This window comes from Carcharodon carcharias, chromosome 12 (assembly GCF_017639515.1).
Source record: "Carcharodon carcharias isolate sCarCar2 chromosome 12, sCarCar2.pri, whole genome shotgun sequence".
In the NCBI taxonomy this organism is placed as follows: Eukaryota; Metazoa; Chordata; class Chondrichthyes; order Lamniformes; family Lamnidae; genus Carcharodon; species Carcharodon carcharias.
This window is the reverse complement of record NC_054478.1, coordinates 104047551-104059842: the sequence shown is the minus strand read 5'-3', so window position 1 is coordinate 104059842 and position 12292 is coordinate 104047551. Positions and strand designations below refer to the sequence as shown.

The following is a 12292-nucleotide window of genomic DNA, read 5'->3' as shown; positions in this document are numbered from 1 at the left end:
TGTTCTCACTAATGTTACCTAAAACTGTATTTCTTTGCTAGTTTGTCACGGGTACCTCAAGTATACCCTATGAAGGTTTTGCATCGCTACGTGGCAGCAATGGACCCCGAAGATTTTGTATTGAAAAATGGGGTAAAATTACCTCACTTCCAAGGTATGTGCAGATAATGTAGTAAGCATTTTCCATTTCATTACTTCATTGGTATCCACAGCTATGTAGTGCCACTTATGTAAAATATAATTTAGTTTATTTTTGCTGTAATGTTTTACCTGCCCTGTGACCATACCACAGAATTCATTTAGATTCCCTGCTTTGCAGTAAATTGTTTGCATATTTTAAGGCCTTTAAATTGGACTCTGTAATGCCTCTGGCACTGGCGCTTTAGAGTGCCTGAAGTAAGAAAATAACTGAACCGGGAGATGTTATGTCACTCTCTCCTGCCTGAATTGATCAAGTTGTATAGAAATTTGATGTGACTGTCCTTTGCTACTACTAAAGTGTGATGCACTTCCTGCATGGCCCATGTTGTGTTCCGTGTTGGGAAAGCCACATATGCGCCGAATGTGCCAATTAACCATTTGTCTGATTTGGCACCCATTTTCAAAGCAAGCCACTCTCAGCTGAACATGTGTTCAGTGTCAACAGGAATCAGGGCGAAAACTCTCCATTGGTTGGAGTCATGCCTAGCACAAAGGAACATGGTTGTAGTTGTTGGAGGTGAATCATCTTAATCCCAGGACATCACTGCAAGAGCTCCTCAAGGTAGTGTCCTAGACCCAACCATCTTCAGCTACTTCATCAATTACCTTCCCTCCATCCTAAGGTTAGAAGTGGGGATGTTTGCACAATGTTCAGCACCATTCCCGACTCCTCCCGTACTGCAGCAAGACCTGGACAGCATTCAGGCTTGAGCTGATAAGTGGCAAGTAACATTCATGTCACACAAGTGCCAGGCAATGACCATCTCCAACAAGAGAGAATCCAACCATCTCCCCTTGGCATTCAATGGTACTACCAGCGCTGAGTCCCCCACTATCAACATCCTGGGGGCTTACTATTAACCAGAAACTGAACTGGACCAGCCACATAAACACTGGCTACAAGAGGAGATCAGACACTGGAAATTCTGCGGAGACTAACACCCCCTGACTCCCCAAAGCCTGTCCACCATCTACAAGGCACAAGTCAGGAGTGTGATGGAATACTTTCCACTTGCCTGGGTGAATGCAGCCCTAACAACACTGAAGAAGCTGGACATCATCCAGGACAAAGCAAACTGCTTAATTGGCACAGTATCCACCATATTTAATATCCATTTCCTCCACCACTGAAATACAGCGGCAGCAGTGTTTACCACCCTACAACATACACTGCGGCAAATCACCAAGGCTCCTTCGACAGCATCTTCCAAACCCTGATCTTTATCACCTAGAAGAACAGGGGCAGCAGATGCATGGGAACACCACCACCAACAAATTCCCTTCCAAGCCAGACACCATCCTGACTTGGAACTTTATCACCATTCCTTCACTGTTGCTGGGTCAAAATCCTGGAACTCCCTCTCTAATAGTACTGTGAGTGTACCTACACCACATGGACTGCATCGCACCATCACCTTCTCGAGCAGTTAGGGATGGGCAATAAAAACACTCGCCTACATTCCATGAAGAATTTTTTTAAAAATTACTTTGCAGCCCTCATCTAAAATTACAATGTCCTGGCGGGACAACTTTCAAAGTGAAAGGCTAACTCATGGCAAAGCTGAAATATAAAGATCAAGAAATCCCCAAACCTCTCTATTATTCAAAATCAAAAGCACTCTCTACTAAGCAGAAAGGCATGCCTAAAACTGAAATTAATCTCTACAGTGGATGACATTGCTGATGAGAACTACAGCAGTACATTTCAAAATGAAATTCCAAAATTATTTACAGGGGCAAAGCAGAACTAATTGTGGTGATAGCACAGCATCTGGGATTGGATAAAGGAAAAGCTAATCCAGTTAGCAGTTCAGTTGAGTTAGCTAGAATTCAATTGCAGATGAAGCACCTTGAGACAGAAAAAGAGATGAAGAAACCTGAACTTGAAAAAGAAAATAGAAATGAAAAAGCAAAAACTTGAATTTGAAAATGAGAAAGAGAAATATGAAAGTTTGAACTTGAACTCCAGAGAGAGAGGTTAGCAAGTGAACAAAGAGAAAATGAAAGAGACAGAGTTTCAAAGAGAGAGAGAGAAATCAGACAGTATGAGCTGGCTAAAGAAAAGCTTAGGTTACATGGTTTAAGGGAAGCTGTTCCAGTCAATAAAAATGATAGTGTAGAGATCCAACTTTCACGCATGAAAGTTGAGTTTGCTAATGAAAAGTAAGAACTGGTGAGAATACTGGAGTGTTGGTCACAGGAAGTAGAACACTTGAATGAGGCCTTGAAACATCTAAATGATAAACTTGTGGAAGCAAATTCAACAAAGAGATCTTCAAGTAAAACTTCATGAACTTCAAGTATCAGAAGTCTATTTAGTATCGTGGAAAACGCCTTGATCAGAACAGTTGGTTGAATACAGAATTAAAAACTAAGACTGATGAGCTACTGGAACTTCACCATGAATAGAGCAATGAAATTCTTGAACTTCAATGTAATCTGGAGAACAAAAGGGATGAGATGTGCAGTATGAAATAACCAGGCTTGGAATTTGAATTATAGGCATACAGCATCTGAGTTACCATTGCTGAGGCCCAGGGAGAGAGTATGAGTTCAGTACCAACAGAGGGAAGGTACAATGATTGAAAAAGCTCCACAGCCAAGATCCAATAGGATTGAGGCATACCAGGGTATCATTCGGAGAAACTGCAACACTTTAATACCTCGGAGAGAAAGCCAATAGGAACTTGGGTTTACTACTCTGATCCTGATGGAAGGAGAAAAAAGACTTAGTACAATTTCTGCAGCCACTGAGGAGAAGATCAATATACCAACAGAAGGGAGAGTACAGAATATCCTCTACTTTGAAAGGAGATCAGAACAAAATCAGGGAAATTGTTCAAGGCACCTCAGAAACTAACCTTGTAAAGTCTGAGACTTTGGGGGGAGATGTAGGAGGATGTAAATATGATAGGGATAAAGGCTTGGAGAAAGATGTGGAGTAAAGGATTAACATCAGAAGCATACATGATGCTGCTGTAATAATGTCAGATCATACGGCTGAGAACTAAGAGAGATCTGAAAGGAGGAGAATCTTCAACCTCACATAGAGATTCATGTAAGTAAAGAGTAATGGTTTTAAGAAACTACAGACTCGAGCAGCATACTTGGGGAGAATAGATAATCCCAAAACCCCAGCTAGATACGATTCACACAACAAAATACTCCTTATGCCTCCCATGCCAAGGTATGCTTCCCCAGCCACCACCTATAGTGATCCCCACCCCCCCACAAACAACCCCTATGCCAAGCTTCAATATTCTTGGTTGAGAGCCCTGAAATCTATTAGCCTATTGAAACACCTGAGCCTCAAGGAAAACATTGCTTGACATATGCTGTCAATTTCATAATGTTTACTTACACAAGATGACGAGGTGTCAAGTGAATGCAGTTTCAGCTGTTGGATACTTTAAAAAGTCTGGATAATCAACACTGTTATTTGGCTTTGGTAAAAAGAAGTTTTTTTTTAAGAAAGTGCAAATTTATCAATGACTTTTTTCAACTTTTATTTACACATCCTGCTGTGTTCATTGCTTCCGTGCATTGTATTGTGCGTGAATGGGCACGGAAGTGCCATAGTTTGGCATGGGGGGATGTGAGGGGCCATGGGGGTAGTTGGGGAGATGAGGAGGCATGGATGGGACATTGGGATTGCGTGGCGGTGAGGGGTGTGTGAGGGCTGGAGGGCCTTTCAGTTTTTATTATTGAAGTCTCACAGCACTTAGAACAGCATTTTTAACAGCCTGCTTCTGCTCCCAGCAGGCCCTATGGCTGCCTCTAAACTTTTTCCTGGGCTAGTTGTCCCAATGGTAGCCCGCATCTGCTCCATCACAATGAAAATCTCGTCCTTGCAGGCACTTTCTCCTGAGGCGGGCAGGACACCCACTACCCGCTTTGAGAATGAAAATCTAGTCCATTAGCTAGCTTCTGCCTGTGCTGCAGTAGATGTTGAGACAGTGACCACCAGGCACTGCCTCATAGCTGGGTTAGCGTCATGCAATTGGCCACCATTTCTATGCTGGATTGAATAGGCTCCCTGCTCTGCACAAAACTATATGCCAAGTTGAAGCCAGAGTTCTCCATGCTCTTTGACAATGACAAGAGGCTGTCTGACAGGCTTGCCAATTTACCAAGCATCTCTGTTGAATTTCCATCAGTGTTCTGTGTGCTGCCCCATCAAAATCATCATCTGTGTTTCCTTTGGCACAGCCAGTCTGTGACCTTGCCCATTGGTGAGCTAGCATGCAAGCTATCCCTTCCACCTGTCCTTGCTACAACACCCCTATGCCTGGTGACTCATGACATACAGATCCAGACTCTATATTAGCCTCTAAATTTTGCGCAGTGTCAGTATCTATGCTGGTGGCTGTGAATGTCTGGTCAATTGTTACTGCTTCTTCATCAGTAGTGTGATAAAGCTCTTTCTCTGCCTGAGCCAGGCAGCAGTTCACAGGAATCTGAAAACATAAAATCAGAAGGGGAGGGTCAGGCTGAGGACAAAGAAAAATGTTGGAAAACAAGAGGTCCATCGTCACAACATCTGCAAATTGTACTTCATGCCAGATAGCAGGAGGAAGATGAAATAGGAGTTGAGAAGCTGCACAAGGCAGTAACATACCACCATTCTCAATATTTTTGGCGACACTTTGCACAATGGGCTCTGACACAGCCAGACTCATAATATGAAGCATCATCCCCTTTGTAGGGCTTGGAATGCAGGCATGCTCATCCCCTGCCTCTTCTGCTGTACTCCCTTTGATTGTGTACCACCTTATCATACAAGAGAGAGGGAAGAATGTCAGTGGTCGGGTAGAACTGTCTTTGGGAGATGTGCCCATCATATCAGAATGAATCTGGGGTATGAATCTGGCAGCTCTCCTGTAATGCAGGAATGGAAAGAGGATTACTGTTTTGCTGATGTTAATGTTATCTCTGTCTCTCTCTGCACAGATGCTGCCAGACCTGCTGAGTTTTTCCAGCATTCTTTGTTTTTGTTTCAGATTTCCAGCATCCACAGTATTTTGCCTTTAGGTTACTGTTTCGGGTTGTTCAGTGTTAGGAAAAAAACAAATGTTGGTCAATAATGAAGAATATATTTTCGATTTTGAGCAATTGAAAGATAGAAATAAAAATTAAACCAGTTCCTGGTGGAGGTGTGTGTACATTATCTAATTTTTCTCTAGAAACCATGCCTTCCGTCTCTTTCAAAGAAGAATCCAGTTAGTCCCTTGTTCTTTCCCATAATTCTGCAGTTTGTTTCTTCTTCAAGTATGTATCCAATTCCCTTTTGAAGGCTACAATTGAATCTGTGTTCATCATCCTATTAGGCAGTGCCTTCCAAATACTAATCACTTGTGTAGAAAGGTTTTGCCACTGGTTATTTTGTCAATCACCTTGAATCTGTGTATTCTGGTTATTGACGCCTCAGCTGTTGAAAACAGTTTTTCTCTGTTTATTCTTTCCAAACACTTCATGCTTTATTCAGCACAATCAATTTAAGTCTAAAAATACCACCAGCACTACTCAGTAATGATATAATGACATTGAATCACCATAAATCAATGAATCTAATGATATCGTTGTGTACACATCTGATAGAGCTAAGCGGTCGCACAAGTGGCGAACAATTAAACAACTAACTGGAGGAGGATATATATATCCCAAATATCCCATCCTCAGTGATGGGAGAACCCAGCACATCAATGCAAAAAATAAGGCTGAAGTATTTGCAGCCATCTTCAACCTGAAGTACCGAGTGGATGATCCATCTCGGCCTCCTCCTGAAGACCCGAGCAACAAAGAGCCCAAGCAAAACTGGAGTCAATGGGAATCAGGGGGAAAACTCTCCACTGATTGGAATCATACCTAGCACAAAGGAAGATGGTTGTGGGAGGCCAGTCATCTCAGCTCCAGGACATCACTGCAGGAGTTCCTCAGAGTAGTGTCCTAGGCCCAACCATCTTTAGCTGCATCATCAATTAACTTCCTTCCATCGTAAAGTCAGAAGTGGATATGTTCGCTGGTGATTGCACAATGTTCAGCACCATTCATGACTCCTCAGATACTGAAGCAGTCCATGTCCAAATGCAGCAAGACTTGGACAGTATCCAGGCTTGGGCTGACAAGTGGCAAGTAACATTTGCGCCACACAAGTGTCAGGCAAAGACCATCTCCAACAAGAGAGAATCCAACCATCGCCCCTTTATGTTCAATGGCATTAACATCATTGAATCTCTCACTATCAACATCCTGGGGTTACCATTGACCAGAAACTGAACTGGACTAGCCATATAAATACTGTCAAAGGCTAGGAATCGTGCAACGAGTAACTCGCCTCCTGATTCCACAAAGCCTGTCCACCATCTACAGGACACAAGCCAAGACCATGATGGAATACTCCCCACTTGCCTGGATGAGTGCAGCTCCTACAGCATTGAAGAAGCTGGACACCATCCAGGACAAAGCAGTCCAGTTGATTGGCACCGCATCCACAAACATTCACTCCCTCCGCAACCGACGCACAATAGCAGCAGTGTGTACCATCTACAAGATGCACTGCAGGAATTCACTAAGGTTCCTTAGACAGCACCTTCCACACACACCACCACTACCACCTAGAAGGACAAGGGCAGCAGATAGATGGGAACACCACCACTGGGACTTGGAAATATATTGCCATTCTTTCACTGTCGCTGGGTCAAAATCCTGGAACTCACTTGCTAATGGCATTGTAGGTGTATCTATACCACATGGACTGCAGCGGTTCAAGAAGGCAGTTCACCACCGCCTTCTCAAGGGCAATTCAGGATGGGCAATAAATGCTGGCCCGGCCAGCGAAGCCCACATCCCATGAATGAATAAAGACTTGTGCTCCAGAACTAGCTGCACCAACACTGGCATCTACTGGCAATGTGGAAAATTTCATAGTATGTCCTGTCCACAAAAAACAGGACAAATCCAACCCTGCCAATTACTGCCCCATCAATCTATTTTTGATCTTCAACCAATGATGGAAGGGGTCGCTGAGAGTACTATCAAGAGGCACTTACTCAGCAATAACTTGCTCACTGATGCTCTGTTTGTGTTCTGCCAGGGCCATGTATCTCCTGACCTCATTACAGCCTTGGTCCAAACAAGGACAAAAAGGCTGAACTCTGGAGGTGAAGTGAGAGTGAAAGGTAGCATTTGACCAAGTGTGGAATTAAGGGGCTCAAGCAAAACTGGAGTCAATGGGAGTCAGGAGAAAACTCTCCTCTAGTTGGAATCATGCCTAGCACAAAGGAGGATGGTTATAATTGTTAGAGGTTAATCATCTCAGTCCCAGGACATTGCTGTAGGACTTGCTGAGCATAGTGTCCTTGGCACAACCATCTTGAGCAGCTTCATCAAAAGGTCAAAAGTGGGGTTGCTTATGATGATTGCACAATATTCAGCACCATTCATGACTCCTCAGATACTGAAGCAGTTCATGTCCTGAATGTTGTCCAAGACCTGGACAACATTCAGGCACGGGTTGATAAGTGGCAAGTAACATTTGCGCCACAGAAGTGCCAGACAATGACTATCTCCAACAAGAGTGAATCTAACCATCTCCCCTTGACATTCAATGGCATTACCATCGCTGAATTCCCTCACTATCAACATCCTGGGGGTTACCAATGGCCAGAACTGACCTGGACCAGCCAGATAAATACTGTGGCTTCAAGAACAGGTCAGAGGCTAGGACTCCTGCGTCAAGTTACTCACTACCTGACTCCCAAAGTCTGTCCACCATCCATAAGGCATAAGTCAGGAGCGTGATGGAATACCCTCCACTTGCCTGGATAAGTGCAATTCCAACAACAGTCATGAATTTTGGCACCATCCAGGACAAAGCAGCCCACTTGTTTGGCAGTCTGTCCACCACCTTAAACATTCACTCCTTCCACAACTGACACATAGTGACAATAGTGTGTACCATCTATAAGATGCACTGCAGCAACTCACTAACTACAACTTCCAAACCTGCGACTTCTATCACCTCAAAGGACAAGAACAGCAGATACATGGGACCACCACCACCACCACCTGCAAGTTTCTCTCCAAGCCACACACTATCCTGACTTAGAACTATATTTCTGTTCCTTCACAGTCGTTGGGTCAAAATCCTGGAACTTCTTTCCTAATAGCACTGTGGCTGTACCTACACAACATGGACAGTAAAGGTTCAGGAAAGCACTCATCACCACCTTCTCAAGAGTAATTAGGGATGGGCAATAATAGCTGGCCCAGCCAGCGACACCCATATCTGGTGAAAGAATAAGTTAAAAAAAGATACAATGATCAACACCATTGAAGGTGTTAATATTTTTAAAACGTTTAGCCCGTCATTGATTGTTATGAAAAACTGTGATTGAAGGGAAAATATGGGAATTAAAATGCTTCTTAATGATTTGTTTAAACATATTTTAAAAAGAAAAATCCCATACAAAAATATATATTAGTTCCAATATGGAGGTCTTCTGTAAGGTTGTAAAAAAATCCTTTTAATTTTGTAATAATTTCCAGAAAAGATGCTTTCAAGGAATGATGAACCTTCAGTTAATCCAAATTCTGTTTGTGTGAAAAGTGACAAAAAATAAAAGGGGTTAAGTTAAAGATTCTCCTAATTAAGACATTTGGATGGATGTTTCCAGAATATATGGGCAGCATTTTTCCAGCGGGGGGGCGGGGCCGGCTCACCGATGCATAAAATGACGCGCAGCGACATCAAGCGGGCGTCCCGACGTCACCGCACGTCATTTAGATTTTCAGTTCAGCGGGTGCCCGCCGAACTGTCAAAGGCCTATTAAGGCCATTTAAAACTTAATTAACTCAATTTAATGAGCTGCCCGCTGCCCGTCCAACCTTAAGGTTGTCGGGCAGACAAAAAGTCCAAAGCAGCCTTCGCATTTTTCATGAAACCTCATCCATGGGTGGGATGAGGTTTCATGAGCTGTTTTAAAACGTAATAAAAATTAATACATTTATTCTTTGACATGTCCCAGCTCATATGATAGTGTCACATGAGGGGACATGTTTTAAAAGTTTAAAAATCCTTTATTTAAAAGCTTAACACTGAAACAAATCTCCCTGAGGCACCACTCAGGGAATCCCCCACCCGCCCATACAGGGAGCGCTGAGCGCTTCCGGGTGCGCATCACTATAGGTGGACCTTAATTGGCCCACCCACGTAAAATGGTGGCGGGGATCCAATCGGGTTTGCGCCAGCCCCTGCACAACCCCTCCCGAATGGGGGGAAATTTCTAGCCATATGTTCTGTTTCAGTAAAAGCTCAAACTAGTCTTAGAGAAATTTATGAGGCTGTTAATACATCTCAGTTCTGCAGTGTTTACTAAGGGATTCACAGATCATTGGCTAAGTAATTAATAGTCTTGATGGGAAGTAGACGCTATGAAATGTGTGGAATAACCTGAAACTGACTTGAACATACAGTGTTGCAGGTATCAAATCTCACATTCTGATGGCAGTGAAGTTCAGATTGAATCTTTGGATTGGACAAAATATTATTTTGTTTTAATAAGTTGAGAAATTTTATGTTGTCACATTCTGAAACAGTATCCTATTGAATTGAACAAACATTTATAGAAATTCCATCCTGAAAGCTGACCAGTAGTTTTTTTGTGACATGTTCAAACATCACTGACAGTACATACTTCTAGGCAGGATAAGGATATATCACATCACAGAATCACAGAATTTTAATGGCACCGAAGGAGGCCAATTGGCACATCATGTCTGCACTGACTTTCCAAATGAGCATTTTGACCTCGTGCCATTGCCCTGCCTTTTCCCTGCACCCCTGCACATTGTTTCTATTCAGATAGTCATCTAATGCTCTCTTGAATACCTCGATTGAACCTGCCTCCACACTTCAGGCAGTGCATTCCAGACCCGAACCATTCGTTGTGTGAAAAGGTTTTAACTCACGTCACATTTGCTTCTTTTGCAAATCACTTTAAACCTGTGTAATGATAAAATGAGAGGGTATGTAAAAATGGTAAGGTTATAGTAATGGGTGACTTTAATCAACCAGATATAGACTGGGAAATTCTTAATGACAGGGAGACAAAAGTATCAGAACTAGTAATCTCTGATTTCCCAGTAATCTCCTCCAGCCCAACAACCATCTGAGATATCTTGATCCTCCATTCCTGGCCTCTTGAACATCCCTGATTTTAATCACTGCATTGTTGATGGCCATGTCTTCAGCTGCCTAGACCCTGAGCTCTGGACTTCCCTACCTAAACCTCTCTGCTCTCTTTCCTCTTTTAAGGCACTCCTTAAAATCTGTCTCTTCAACTAAACTTTGGTCATCTGCCCTAATACCTTTATGTGGCCTGTTGTCAACATTTTGCTTGATAATGCTCCTGTGAAGCACTTTATAATATTTTAGAACATTAAAGGCATTTTATAAATGCAATTTTTATTTGTAGCGAATGTAGTACAGATAATTTTGATTAAATGTGATGGCGTCCCCATTATGGGAACTTATTCTTATAAGTGATCACAATAACATAATATATATTTTTATAGCCTCTTAGAAGTATTGATTAAATTTAAGATTATCTGGCAATCCGACAATATGATGTTAAAAATGAAAACATCAAAGCAATGAAGATGAAGTGCAAGAAATTAACTGGAAAATTGAATACTCTTAAAATTATCACGTTGAGCATACAAGATTAGAATTTACCCAAGAGTACATATAACTTGGATGAACAAATGCATTAAAATATAAACAGGCTATACAAGTCTATAGCAGAAGAGATGGGGAAGAAATCTGGTAGTAGTATTAAAATTTGCCAAAACAAGAGATTTAGTAAGGTGCAAAGAGGAACTGAGGGATGAGCATAGCTAAAGGTGTTAAACAGAATGTTAAAAAGTTATTTCAGTATCCAGCAGTATTTAGGGTGTCAGTCTTTGCTCAGTGGTGACACTCAATTTGTCAGAAAGTTGTGGGCTCAAGCACCATTCCAACGACTATAGGGATGATGTTCTGCAAGCCATTACCCAATTTGTAGCCTCATCCACTCATCCTAGGCTGTTGAAGAAAACCACCTTGGGTTCTGCTAATTTTCTCAGAACAATTTATTTTCTACAAATTATAATTGCTCTACATCCTTCTCCATTATACCTGCATTCTCACCATTATTTAAAAAAAACTGACACATTTAATAAGGTCACTAAAAATCAGCCGTCATTACTGTTCACCCCTGTTCATTGCCCATTTCAGACAAGGGAATACCCATCCATCTCCTCCTAACCTTCAGTGTCACCACTATCTTTGGTTTCCCTGACATCATCATCTTGGGAGGGCTATCACCTTTGAACAGAACCTTAACCTACAAAAACAAGTCAGAGGGACTGACTATTCCAGGACAAGTGCCTCATCTCTTGATCCCTCAATGTCGCTTCACAGTCAACAAGGCTCAGGTTGGGACTGTGACGAATACTTATTTGCCTGAACGTATACAAGCACACCAACACTCGAGAACTTTAACAGCATCCAGAACAGAACAGTTTGCTTCACCAACATCTCTGTCGCTGGACTCAACGTATACCCCCTCCAACCCAGTGCACTGTTAGGTACTATCTATAGGATTGATTACAACAACTCGGGAAGGTAACTTCAGCATTATCTCCCTCCCCTTTTATGGACTAGGACGAAAATAGAAATGTCCGTCACCTCTAATTTCTCTTCTGACTAACACACTCGGTTGTATTTAATGCAGCCCATCACGGCGGGAAATATGGTAGCCATCAATCAATCATGGGTCAGTCTTCTGGTGGCAGCAAAATTTCCACTGATTAAGTTGGAGTGCGGAAGCAGTTTTAATTTTTTCTTTATTCATTCTTGTGATGTGGGTGTCACTGGCAAGGCCATCATTTGTTGCCTATCCCTATTTGCCCTTGAATCTGAGTGGCTTGCTTGGCCATTTCAGAGAGCAGTCAAGAGTCAACCACATTGCTGTGGGTCTGGAATCACATTGGTTATCATCACTGATTTCATTCCAGATTTATTAATTGAATTTCAATGTAAATTCCACCA

General features: G+C 42.3%; 1 protein-coding gene across 3 annotated transcripts in view; it reads left to right on the top strand.

Moving 5' to 3' along the window:
- The window catches only part of LOC121284917 (E3 ubiquitin-protein ligase HECW2-like), a 398529-nt gene that overhangs the window by 375968 nt on the left and 10269 nt on the right, over positions 1 to 12292 (top strand). For all 3 annotated transcript variants that reach the window (XM_041200816.1, XM_041200817.1, XM_041200818.1), the window contains one exon: positions 42 to 154. In XM_041200816.1, the coding sequence (XP_041056750.1) occupies positions 42 to 154 (113 nt within the window). The remainder of the gene's footprint in view (positions 1 to 41; positions 155 to 12292) is intronic.